This window comes from Myiozetetes cayanensis, unplaced genomic scaffold, assembly GCF_022539395.1.
Source record: "Myiozetetes cayanensis isolate MyiCay16 unplaced genomic scaffold, myiCay2020 scf6-25, whole genome shotgun sequence".
Classification (NCBI taxonomy): Eukaryota; Metazoa; Chordata; class Aves; order Passeriformes; family Tyrannidae; genus Myiozetetes; species Myiozetetes cayanensis.
The window spans coordinates 3868290-3880643 of NW_026087853.1; the positions used below are offsets into that span (position 1 = coordinate 3868290).

The window sequence follows — 12354 nt, forward strand, 5'->3', positions numbered from 1 at the left end:
AACCTTCCAGGCAGAAGTCTGTGATTCCCTAAAAGAAGTTATCCTGTGCCAGATATATCTTGGCATTAGGAAACTTTTCTCTGTGCATATTACTCTTTGATTATTTTGTCAAATACATATGGTTACATTCCTGTATCACTTATCTCCTATATTATGGTGTAGGAGTTTCCCCTGAGCATAATATGTGCTGCCTTCAGGCTGTAGAGTTTCTCTGAGCCTCTCCAGCTTTCTTTGGGAAAGATGATCAACATCAGCTGCATTTTTGACCCAAACTGATGTCGTGGTCTACTTTGGACTTCGCTAATTCTGTCAAGAATAATACTGTGACCCCTGTTTCTTTGTAAAAATGTAGTGTTTGTTTGTTTGTTTGTTTGTTTTTTCCCTTTAAGCGGCCATGGTCAATGCTGGGAGGAAACTAAAGAAATGAAGTGAGAAGGAAAACTTGTTGTCTGCGTGGTACTTGTGTTACACCCGCACTGCTGTTGGGAGGCTGGATCCCGAGGGTGCTCCCTGGTGCTGGGAGGTACCAGCATTGCCAGAGCTTTGCCAGCATGCAGTCAGGGCCTGGGCTGCCAGCCAGCCGTCCCCAGATAGGGTTATCCCTTCCATGGCTGGAGGGCCAGTCCTTTGGCAGCTGCTTCCTTTTGAAGTGCTCAGGTCTTATTAAGTAACATCACACTGAGAAGCCCTCTCAGTTTGTGAAAGTGGGTGCTGGTAATGGAAGTGCTTTAGTGACTGGAGGGGTTGAAGGAGGGCTTTTATTAGCAGATCCTCCTTTTAGGGAAGAAGTAGGGTACCACACTCCTAATCTGTGGGCATCTGTTTTCAGATGGTTACGGGCGTACTTCTGCAAGCCCAGCTGTGGCTGCAGTTCCTTGCCGGGTTGGTAAAGCTGTCCCCAGGCATGTGCTGTGGCTGCACAGCAAGTGTGAAGGCCACGATGAAGGTGTGAAGCAGGGGCAGGGACACGAGGGGCTGAGCTGCAGGGGTGGCTGAGGTTAGTCCAGGGCCTGGGCCGAACAAGATGCTTGCTGTTCACACCAGCTCAGCGTGGGAACGTCGGTGGGGCTGCACCAGCGTCGCAGGTTGTGGTCCAGCAAGTGTGGGGAGCTCACAGGTGTCAATTGCTGCCAGCACGAGGCCCCTCCACGTTGTGTGGCCATGGTACAGGGTGTGTGATGGTGAGAAGCGTGTCCTGTCAGGGGGGTGTTGCTGCCTGGGAGCTGCTTGATCATCTGGTCTCGGTCCGGTTCATGGGAGGGCAGATCTGCGGTCTGACATTTTCATTTCAGTTTTCTGGGTCAGAGATTATTTTCTGTTTCGGGCACATTCCACATATCTGGGAGTTATCTCGAGTGTTATGTTGGCCGCTACTTAGCTGGTCAAATTTCATCTTTAAAGGAGATCACAAGCAGGTCCAAAAGCCATACTTTTACCTGTGGTCTGTTATTACTTCATTTCGTTTCTTTCATCTTATCTTTTGTTGCTCTTGCTATCAATTTAAGACCATAGAAATTCTTAAGACTGTCTGGTTTAACCTCGTTTAGAATAAAAATTCCCTATTGGTCCTGCATCCAGTGGGGTGCTGGTGTGCCAAAGTTTCAGCAGCTCCTGGCATGCTGGGGCTTCACTCCTCATTTTGGAGCCTTTCAGCTGTAATTGTTAATTAGATCCTGCTTACATGTGCTGTGGGAAGATCTTGAGTGTAGTTAGATCCTCTTTGCTGAGTGCTCTGGGACTGTGGTATGACCTGAGCACGGTTGCTTAGTTGGTGTAGGGGATTTGACTGGTCTTTAATCTTGGAGTCTGGAGGGGAGATAAATTGTTTTATAACTCTCATAAATCTCCCGCTGTTACTTCCAGAATTATTCTGTTTCTGTTTTGTAAGACTGTGCTGCAGGCAGTGGACTATGCTGTGCTGTGGGCAGAGGAATCCCATTTGCAGTGGTGGAGAACAAAGGTGTGCCACAGAGTTTGGACCAGTTTTTGTCTCTGCCCTGCGCCGAAGGTGGACGATGCTTTTGTTGCATCTCCTGGTCTCAGCCCAGCTGCTTGAGTCTTGACAAGCCTTTTTGCCTGTAAGACTAAACAAGGAGTGCAGGATTTGCTCTGCATTCCACCAGAGACCATGTGTGACAGAAGAAGGGAGGAAGGATCCTCTTTGTGAGTGTGAAGGCAGGAGTCTGATGTGTCGTGTACAGAGACTGGCAGGGAAATGATAAGCACTGAAGAATGATTTTGGAAACCTAAGTAAGTAAGGATTTTTCCATAAAATCTGAATTTTTGATATCCCATAAATCAATTTGGGTGATGGCATGTTATAGATATTATATATTTTTGAAAGAACTATTTATTTACAAAGCTGTGCATCTCTCCAGTGAACTGAAATTTAGACAAAAACGATGCCTGATATTACTGGAGTTGAAATTTATTTGGGGAAATGTCTTCAGTATTAGTGGAGGCAGAGGGCTGTTCAAACACAGCTTCCTAAAGCCAATGTAATATGCAGCACAAACAAGCATGAAAATTAATATCGAGTCGAAGCTAAATATTGACTTTAAATTTTCCCTGAGAGACTGATTTTTATCAGGTTTTTCAGTGGAAAATATAGTGCCCATAAAATCAACATTTTGATAGGATTTTCTCAAGCAGTTCTAGCTTCCCTGTTTTGTGTTCCATGAGTTAACAGGGGAGAGGAATCAAAAGGTTGGCAGGATACATTGTGTGTTACCCCTGAAAAAGGAGGGAGCCTGGACACACCATCCTTTCTTGCAGGACCGGGAAGTGTTTTTCTACTCTGCGGTGTGCTCACCAAGGTGCATTAAATTCTGGGCACTTCTGCGATGAAACTTGGTGCTGCCAACTGCAGTGAATTTGCCTCTTTTTCTGCCAGACTAAGGAAAGGTGCTCGTACAAGAACAGGGAGGGTTTGGATAATGATGTTTACTTATTCCCCTCAGAGAGCTCTATTTTCAGAATCCCTGTTCAGCACAGGTTATCGGTACCCACGAGGTGTGAAGCTCCTCTTTGCTAATTTTAAACTTGCGATCTGCGGAGGGTGTCGGGGAGTGCCTTGTCCTTGTTTTGTTTGGTTTTGGTTTTTAAGTGAGCTTTTCTGTGTGACAGCCTGACTCAGACTTCAGGGATCCTTAGCTGTGATTTTGGTTGGTGAATGAAAAAAAAGAAAAAAATAGAAAAGCAAGACCTTTATTAAAAATGTATCTAAAAATGAAAAATCTACTCACCAAAAAATAAGTACTTTCTTTCAAGGACAGGTTGAATGACATTGGGATTGGATCTCTGATCCCTGAAATTATGTTCTGTACCTCTCTTCTTCTCATTTAATCTAAATTAGATAAAGTCCTTAGGTAACAGCACTAAGAGTTTTCTATTTCCTATGGTTTGAGGCCAAAAGGTGATTTATGTAAGAAATCAGCGTTTACCTCAGCACTGAGGGTATTTTGAGAGACTGAAACAATTTCACTGGGATAATATATAATAGGGCAGAAATAACCATATAATTCTCAAAACAGATATGCATTGATCTTTTCAGAGAATTGTGTGCATTCAGTGTTAGTCCTGCTTCATTTATCTGAAATTGTAAGACAGTTAACTATATTTTATTTTTTTAAAATCTCTATTTCCTCTAGTAAGGCTGAGATTGTGCAGCAGAAAAAGAAGGAATCAAATTTGTTGTTTTTTATGGAGCTTGAAAATTTGGGTCATGGATACCTTTTTTTTTTTTTTTTTTTTAATTAAGGGTGTGCATGACAATATGTACAGGTTTAAATATTATCAAATGTTGGCAAGATTAGTCATGCCAAATCCTGAAAAGGAATTTTGCCTTAAAGAAACCAATCTTCTAACATTGTCTTTACTTTTTCAGGTGGATTTGGAGCCAGAAGGCAAAGTGTTTGTTGTCATAACTCTTACAGGAAGCTTCACGGAAGGTAAGGGAATTATTTTGGCTTGTTTCCATTAAGAGCTGGACTCTGGTGTATATTCCTGCTGTCACTTACCAAGCAGTAAATAAGGGAATGGCATTCTTTACCAGGCACATGCTGTGGTGTGCTGGAGATTTCTTGAGCAGTGGGGGAAATCTGGAAGGGGCTGTTGGTAACAGCTCGTGCTGTTTGTGCCCTCTGCCCTGATCTTGGACCTGGGGAGCTGGTCCCTGCTTGATCTGGTTTATTTATCTGAAGTTGTCCTTCAAACAGACTGTTTTTGTCGCTCCTGCTTTTCACCTGGGTGCCTCTTGAAGGGCAAGCTAAGGAGAAAAAGCATGTTTAAAACGGAACATGTTTAAAACATCTGGATGATTTTTATTCCATAATGGTTCCCATCTATTTCATGAGCATTTCTGTTTCCCAGGTTCAGTTTGCACAGGAAACTTAGAAGTTTTTAATGTGACAGCTGCCCTGAAAAAGTATCTGGGCAGCTTTTCTTTCTGTAATTATATTTTATAGCGTGATATTTTTAATTTCCCTGTTGTTTATTGTGATACTAACTACGAGTGTGGATGGGAGCTGTGCTGCAGCAACCCAGGAAACTTGGGATGGGGCACAGAAAAAGCTTATTTTCTTCAAACCATGGTTCTTGTTTTAGCTGCAGCCTCAAACTGCATTTCTGAGGGATGTTTTCTGTACAGAAGGCAAGAATTGAGGCAGGATCTGCTGTTACCTGCAGCATAGGGGAGATGGATTTTTAATGTTCTCTCTGGTTCTGCCCCAGAAACTGATTGCTTGGCACAAGGGCTGTGCTGGGGGTGCTTCAAGAGTTGTGGGAGAGCTCTGCTCTCCTGCCTTGTACCTCCCACGGGTCCCACCTTGTGCTGGTGCCCAGGCTTGTCACTGCCCCTGCCTTTGTGCTTCAAATGCAGGTTTCAGTATGAGCTTGTGCTTTACTTGGATGTTTTTGGGGAGTGTGTGCACCTGGGGATGACTGACAGGGTGTCACTCCTCTTGCAGAAGGTATGTTAGGAGGGAGATAGGAACAGAAAGCCTGGCTTCAATTCCTAAACAAATATATAGTCGTGGAGTGATGGAAGAGATGAGGAATATGACGTTCTGGCATTGCAGTCAGGCAGAGAGGACCAGAATTCCCTTTTCTAGTGAAGTTCACTTACCAAGTAAAGTTGGGCAGGTGTCATGGGGTGGTGGGCTTGAGCATTAACCCAGAGTGTGCTTCAAATCTGTGCTGGTGGCTGAGCTGTGAAGGCTTACTGCTAACAATGCCTCCAAGATGAGAGATGGAGAACTCAGATGTTTGTACAGCTACTGCTTTCCAAGGGAAATGGGAAATGTTGGAAATTATTTACTTCTCTTTTCTGTGTTGTTGCTGAGGATGTATAGACTTACAGAACAGGAAGACCAAAGATGGTCCTTGGTTTTTTTTTTTTTTTTTGTTGACCGGTTGTTCCCATGTATGGTCACATTTAGAGTTTCCAAGAATAGACAAAATGCAGGGCAAGCCTGACTGCAGATACTGTCTTTTCCCAGTTGTTAGATAAAGGAGGCATCCACTAGGAAGGGCTTTCCTTCTAATAAGCAGTGAGGTCCTGTTTATAACATCATATTTTATTCTTTTTTTCTCTCTCTTGTGCCGGAAATGTGGAGGCTCAGAACTGTATTTGAAATTCGAAGTTTTATGGAAAGAAGTCCAAGAATTTTGTACTTTCAGAACCTGAAAGTACAAAAAGTGGCTTCCCACTTGTTCCTCTGATCTGGAGGGCAGCCACTATCACATCCTCCTTGCTTGTTATGGCTAATGTGGCAGAGACCTCCTGAAGGCTTTCTGTGTCTGTGGGCACACAGAGAACCCAGTGATCAGTGTCCCACCAGTGTAATAAGTGGATTTTCAAGCAATATGATATTTAGGACACTTAATCATTTTCTTGTGACTTTGAGTGGTTATGAGTGTACCTCTGGTGTGTTTTCTGCTCTGAAAAGGATTAAGCAGTGGTGACACGGTGCTACAAAAAGAAGCCAGACTTTAGCAGGTAAAAAGAGCATCATGGCAGTGTTCACAGACAGACTCTTCAAGCCACCCACATGGGGTTTTTTTTTGCAGCTCTTGCCCCATGGCTTTCAGGAGACAGCAGGATAATGTAATGGAGTCAGACTGAGCTGTGGGGGAGCATCTTCCTTTGAAAAGCTTCTGAGAGCTCCCCTGAGCAGAGGTGGAGGGTTAGTGCCTGCTGCTGGTCCTGACACCCCTCATTCATGTCAGAGAGGTTTATGCCAATCTGGTTGCTTTGTTTATGGAAATAGCCAAATTCACAGGGGCTCAGAGGCCATTGTCTAAATCCAGCAAAGCAAAAGTCCAAAAAGTGGGTAAAGAGAGAGTGGAAAAAAAGAAAAAAAAAAGCAACCCCTTCCCCTCAAAAAATAACAAAAAACAAACAAACAAACAAAAAGACTTGGATGTTAGGTCCACCTGAAACTGTATTATTTTGTTGTCTGAGCAAGCTTACCCAAAACAGACATTCCTGGTGTTGGTCTCTTGGACTTTCTTTATGTTCAGGAATGGTGGTTTTTTTTTTTTTTGATCAAAAGTTCTTCTGACCAAAATCTATATTTGGTTCTGTTCACCTACAGCAGGGATGGGGGAGAAGGGTGTCGCTCCTGTGAGGGGTGCAGTGTGTCCCACAGAAGCATTTGTGTGCTGTCAGGATAAAGGCAGTATAGAAAACGTACAGCTGGAAAGAGGTTAATTCTTTGTAGGTTCCCATATGGCTCTTCTGTCCATCAGTATTATCACCCTGCTGTGCTGAGGCAGGGAAATCTTCCTGTTTCACATGGTAAAAATACCTGTAGCTTTTCAGGAAGAGAAAGGAACGGAGCAATAGGAAGCGAGGAAGCTCTAGTGAAATTACCTCTGCCTATCTTTATTTTCTCTGCTGGATGTATTTGTTGCTGTGCTAAGCTGTACCTGATTATATTAACTCCCCTCATTCAGCTGACATTTCCTGTGTAAAGCAACCAGTGCAAAATTAAAATGAAAATCTCCTTACCGTGGGAGGAGATTACCTCTCACAGAAATCACAGAATATTCTGAGTTGGAGGGGACCCACAAAGATCATCAGAGTCTAGCTCCTGAACTCTCCAAGTGTGCCCCATCTCTGCTGGCTGTGCTGGGTCTTGGTGGCCCTGGCACCTGTCTGGGGTGGAGGGAAGCACACTCTTCCCCAGCCATCTCCCTCACTAACCCAAGAGCTGTTCCAGTCCAGGCTGTTTCTTAGAGAAGATGAGGACTGACCTTCTGCCTGCCAGACTTCAGGCATTGCTTAGGGATTGATTTCCCTCCCCTCCTCAAATGAATTTATTTACTCTTTTCTGGGTTTTCTTTATTTCACCTTGCCTGATAATAGGATTATCTTTCAAGTCACCAAAAAATGATTTATTTTAAAATTTCCTTATTCTTTTTACTCTGGATATAAATACGATTTTTTTCCCCAAGGGTGTCTTTAGCATATTTCTTACCTCTCTATGTCTCTGTTTGTGTCTCCTTGCCCCTGCTCTCTTAAAAATAATGGATGTGCCTGCTCAGAGAGATCTGTTTTTGATGTGCCACATCCATGGATGTGAGACATGTCAGCTGAGGAGCTGGGGATGGGAGTGGGGTGCAGTGTGTGTAACAGGGCCACACCAAGCTGTGGCTGCCAGAAGTCAGTTCAGCTCTGCCCAGCCCTGGGGACTGCAGGAGCTGTGGTTTAGCTGAACCCGTAGTGCCCTGCTTCCCTCCCTCCATGTGCGTGCCAGGATCTTTGAGGTAATCCACCAGATCTCAACCCTTGTAGGCCTCCTTTAAAAGAATTCTGCTTCGTTTCTCTCTAAAACATATAGTGCTGTATAAGGTGTAGAGTTCCCTAATGTTTTTCCTCTTCTCCTAACCTTGGTCATAACCATTTCCAGGCGGACAGCTTCCAAGTAGGGCGATCTTCCTCATCCCTCCTGGGAGCACCTGGGAGCATCCTGGCAGGAAGACACACTGGCTGAGGGCCTTTATGGTTCTCCAGCACCTCTGTGCTCTCCCAGGTGTCATCGAGGTCCCCCTGGCTCTGGGTTGTGTCTCTGTGAGGAGACTCTGGGGCTTGTGTTGCCTATAGGAAGTGGCTGGTGCTGCTGGAGTGCTCCAAGAGGTGACACGAATTCAGACCCTCTCTCCACTGCTTGTCGGTTTTTGCCACTGAATACTGGTTTCAGCTGTGAAAAGGCAAATCATGCATTACATTCTTCTTGATCAGGAGGTGATTGACTTGAAATAAAAAGCCTTGCAGTGACTGGGTGAACTACTGCTGTTGTTGGGGCTTCTGGACACCTGTGAGAGGTTGGTAGAGATACTCAAGGTCAGGTGATGGTGTGTGGGTGTTTGGCTGCAGCAAGGTCAGACTGGACAGTGAGAGGCCCCAGGTGTGTGCCTGGAGGATGGCATGAACCTCTCTCCTTGCAACACTAAGGAACACCAAGTCCCCTTGCAGCTTTGCCTGCAAGGCGTGTTGCTGTGCCCTCAGTTGGCTGCCTGTCTTGCTATTTGCTCTATTTAATTTTGAGCAGAGCTAATTAAATTAATACAAATTAAGTATTTGACTGAATTAATGAATGAAGCAAGCCCTGTAGAAAATAAAGTGCTTCTATTTTAGTGCTTTGAACTCTCGCAATTTGCCTTTTTTTAATTTTTTTTTTTTTAACGTTGTCACTCAACGTGATAATTCTGCTTGAAGTTCACTTTTAATTTCATCGTTGTTAGATAAGTAATGGTTGTTTCTTTTCTTTCAGTGTCAGGAAAGACAAAGACAAATTTGAGTTCTGGGCAAGAAATAGAACAATGAGAATATTGAAAAACCAAGTGACTTGGTAGAGCAGATATAGTACGCATTACTAAATAGTTAATGTTGGGAGGGTTTGCAGCAGCAAGGAATCATAGAATTATGGGCTTGGGTTGGAAAGGGACCTTAAAGATCATGCAGTTCCAACCCCTCCAAGGTGGAGGCTTAAAACTGCTTACAGACAAGTAATTTAAGAGGAGAGTTCAGGCTTCCTGAACCTGGAAATTCCTAGACCAGGAAATGCTGCTTTATTTTGCAACTTGCACATCATGTGTTTGGGATAGTTTGTTTTCAAACACAAATGCTTGGTCTTTTGCTGTCATTTTTCTTGGAACACATTTCTCTAACACAGAGTGGGTTTTATTTTAAGAAATAACATTTCCTCAGATGGGTACCAGTAAAAATCTGCAGCCTTAAAGTCTGAAGTGGTGCATAGGTGTTGTGCTAACAAGATCTTTGCTCTGCACTATAATGTAGCTCCTCAGCCCCATAAAACTTCTATTGCCAGATATGTTATCGGGTTCTTGCACAAGAGGGAGAAAAAAAGATTTTACCAGTCCTGTCTTAACTGCAATAATGACTGTTTTCAGCCTGTTTTTTGTGGTTAGGGGAGTAATTACTGGAAACTAGGATTCAGGAATGAAAAATGTCCTGTTCCCATCCACTGGCTAGTTGGGCCATTGTTCTGTTTTGGTTTACCAGCTCAAGCAGAGTTTTAAGATGTGTAGACACTTCTTCAAGTGCTTTACACTTTTCCCATGTGTGCATGCTGCAGGCAAGGGATTTCCAGATGCACTCCATGTTGTTTCAACTCTGCATTTCCACGTGGAAATAGGTCAGAACAATTTCAGTGTCCCATGGGGGAGAAAATACACCATAAATGTACCCTGGAGAAGATTGAGCCCTTGCAGAGACCAGGAATGTCATCGACAGATGCTGTGCATCTCTGTGTGGCAGGCAGCTGAACTTCAGTGGATCCCCAGCCTTGGTGCAAGAGCAGTCAGGTTAAAAAGTAAAAGGTTTCCAGAGGCTGATCTTGAAGTCCTGAGCAGGCACTGCTCTCCTGGAGATCACACTCTGCAAACCTGCACCCCAACAGAGGTGTTGCCAGCCAAGCCAACAGGAGCAAGAGCAGCTCTTTGTCCTGAAGCCTCCGTGAACTTTTTTTCTTTTTCAAAGAGAAACCTTCCAAATGTACCTATTGCATTTCACATGTAAATACTGCAGAGAGAACCCAAGTGTTTTTGCACCCTGACACTCTGATATCTCACGTATGCCTCTCCTCCATTAAAAAATAAAAAAAGAAGATATGCAAGTATGGTAAATTCTGACTTTTCAGAGGAAAAAAATATTGCAACAGGAAAACAAACAAATCTGTTTATTCCTGTTTGCTGGAAGATCCAGGCCGTGGGAAATGAAGTGTTTTGCTTGATGCTTATGAAGGGGCTCTTAACACAGAGCCATGAGGTGAACAGCACCCCAGCCTGCTGCATATCCACAAGACCACCTTTACTTCTTGGAAAACAGTCCATTTGAGCACCACAGCTATGGCAGTATGTCTAATACTGAGAGGTTTCTGTCAGTAATTCATGACTTACCAGGAAGATATCCAGGCACTGCAAAAATGCAACAAGCAGCGATATCAGGGTTAACTTCACTTCCTCGGTGGACTGTGTTTTGTCTGGGCTCTGAAACCTAGAGATAAATGTGCAAGCTTGCAATCTGCCCTGGGATTTCAGTGTTCCTGGCTGTAATGAGGAACAGAGATTTTTTTGCTTTGTTTAAATGTGGTTCCTGGAAGAGGTGACCGTAGTTCCCAGAGGAGCTTAAATCTATCTCCTTGGCCTTGGAGGGCAGGGCTGTGCTGGAGCTGGTGTTTGTGCTGCAGTGGAGCAGGATGGTGAATGTGGGGTGGAAGGAGGCAAGCATGAAGCTGTGGGAGGTCAGTGCTGTGATCCTGTGGCCAGGGATGATGGCAGCAGCCCTGATTGCTGCGCCCTGTGCTGGTGGATGATGTTTAATGGCCATCTCTCTCTGGACCCGCTGCGGTCAAGGGTATCTGGATGATGCTCTGGACTGGGATAAAGGGAGTTGTTCCATACACTAGCACACCTCATGGCTGTGCCTCAGTTTCTCCAGACCACAGTTTGTGAGGTACCTGACTGATGAAGCAGGTAAATGGCTGTCCAAAAACCCCAGTGGTTTACCTAGGGTCACTCTGTAGATCTGTGCCAGAAAAAATACCAACAAAACCACACTGGTGTGTGTATATATATATATTTTTATATATATATTTATATATATATATATATAAAACCTCCCCTTCACCATCTATCAGATTAGACTGTATCCCATTTAGTATCCAAGTCTGTCAACTCTGGCTGCTAGAGGAGACTCCTAATTTAGGTGGCACCACCACAGTCAAGGATTTTCCTGGTGTCTGCACGTCTGGCAGCCCAGTCTGTCCAGCGTCTGTAAGTCCCTGTCACCTGGAGGTAACAAGATGCTGTTGTGCCACAGTGTTTAATTCCTTCAATTTGCCTGGAAGCTATTCAGGCACTGATAGTGCTTGTGGAGAGACCCAAAGTTCCCTCTGGCTCTGCAGACACGAGGAGGACCGGCAGCATCAGTCTGCTGCATGTTGGGGGTGTTGTGACAGCTGAGTCCTGCACCTCACTGGAAGTGGGCAGGATCTCTCAGGCAGCCAAGCTGAACAGGGTCTTCAGCCTTAGGCGAGCTGTCACGGAGCTGTAGGAAGCCAGAATTCATCTTCTGGTGGTGCTTTTCAAGGCAAATACTCACACTTGCAATTTATACACCCCTGTTTTAGGTTGTTCCTGAGTATGCCCAGCATTAAATAATGAGTTTCCGGCTCTTCAGTGCCAGCTGTTTTTGTTTCCTGGAGTGCTTCACCAGCAATGATTCTGTTGTTTTCCAGAATGAGAAGCTGAGTTAAAATAGAGCTTTGAGTGAAGAGATCCTGATGCTGTTTTGCCAGGGTGACCTCAAGCTTGGCAGAGGCGAGAGTGGGAGGGCTGAAAGCTTCTGCCATCCCTGTCTGCCTTCTGCACTCTTTGGGAAGAATCTGCTCATTCCTCATCTGGGAAAAACTGCATGACATCAGCATGGCTTTGAGTACTGTGGGACACCACCTGCACTCAGCAGGTTCCCACCTCACTGACTGCTCCTCCTGGCAGTGCCAACACTGCTGGTTTATGGGAATGAGGCAGTTTTGCAGCTGAGGGTAAATCTGTCTGTCTGAAAGGATGCTCTTAGGTGTCCCTAGGGCTGCCTTGAGTGGGGCCAGTTCTGCACCAGCTGGGCTGGACTGGACTGGGTAACTGAGCAAAGCTGGAGCAGGGCTGTGGGCTGGTTTGGGGCCAGATCTGTCTTTTGCTTGAGTTCAGCGCTGGCTCAGGGTGCTGTTGGTGAGGAAGGAGGGGGAGCCCCAGCAGTGGTGCAGGAGAGGGAGGAAGGCAGGAGGTCTGACTGAGAGGGTGTCCTGCTCTCCGTGCCCCATCTGCTGG

The 12354-nt window shown here is 44.9% G+C and overlaps 1 protein-coding gene across 2 annotated transcripts in view; it reads left to right on the forward strand.

Moving 5' to 3' along the window:
* The window catches only part of PRKCH (protein kinase C eta), a 134163-nt gene that overhangs the window by 39179 nt on the left and 82630 nt on the right, over positions 1–12354 (forward strand). The window contains exon 2 of one of the 2 annotated variants that reach the window (XM_050336255.1): positions 3887–3950. In XM_050336255.1, coding sequence (XP_050192212.1) covers positions 3887–3950 — 64 coding nt within the window. Of the gene's footprint in view, positions 1–3886; positions 3951–12354 lie in introns of those variants that run through there. The other variant, XM_050336256.1, reaches the window with a different exon arrangement.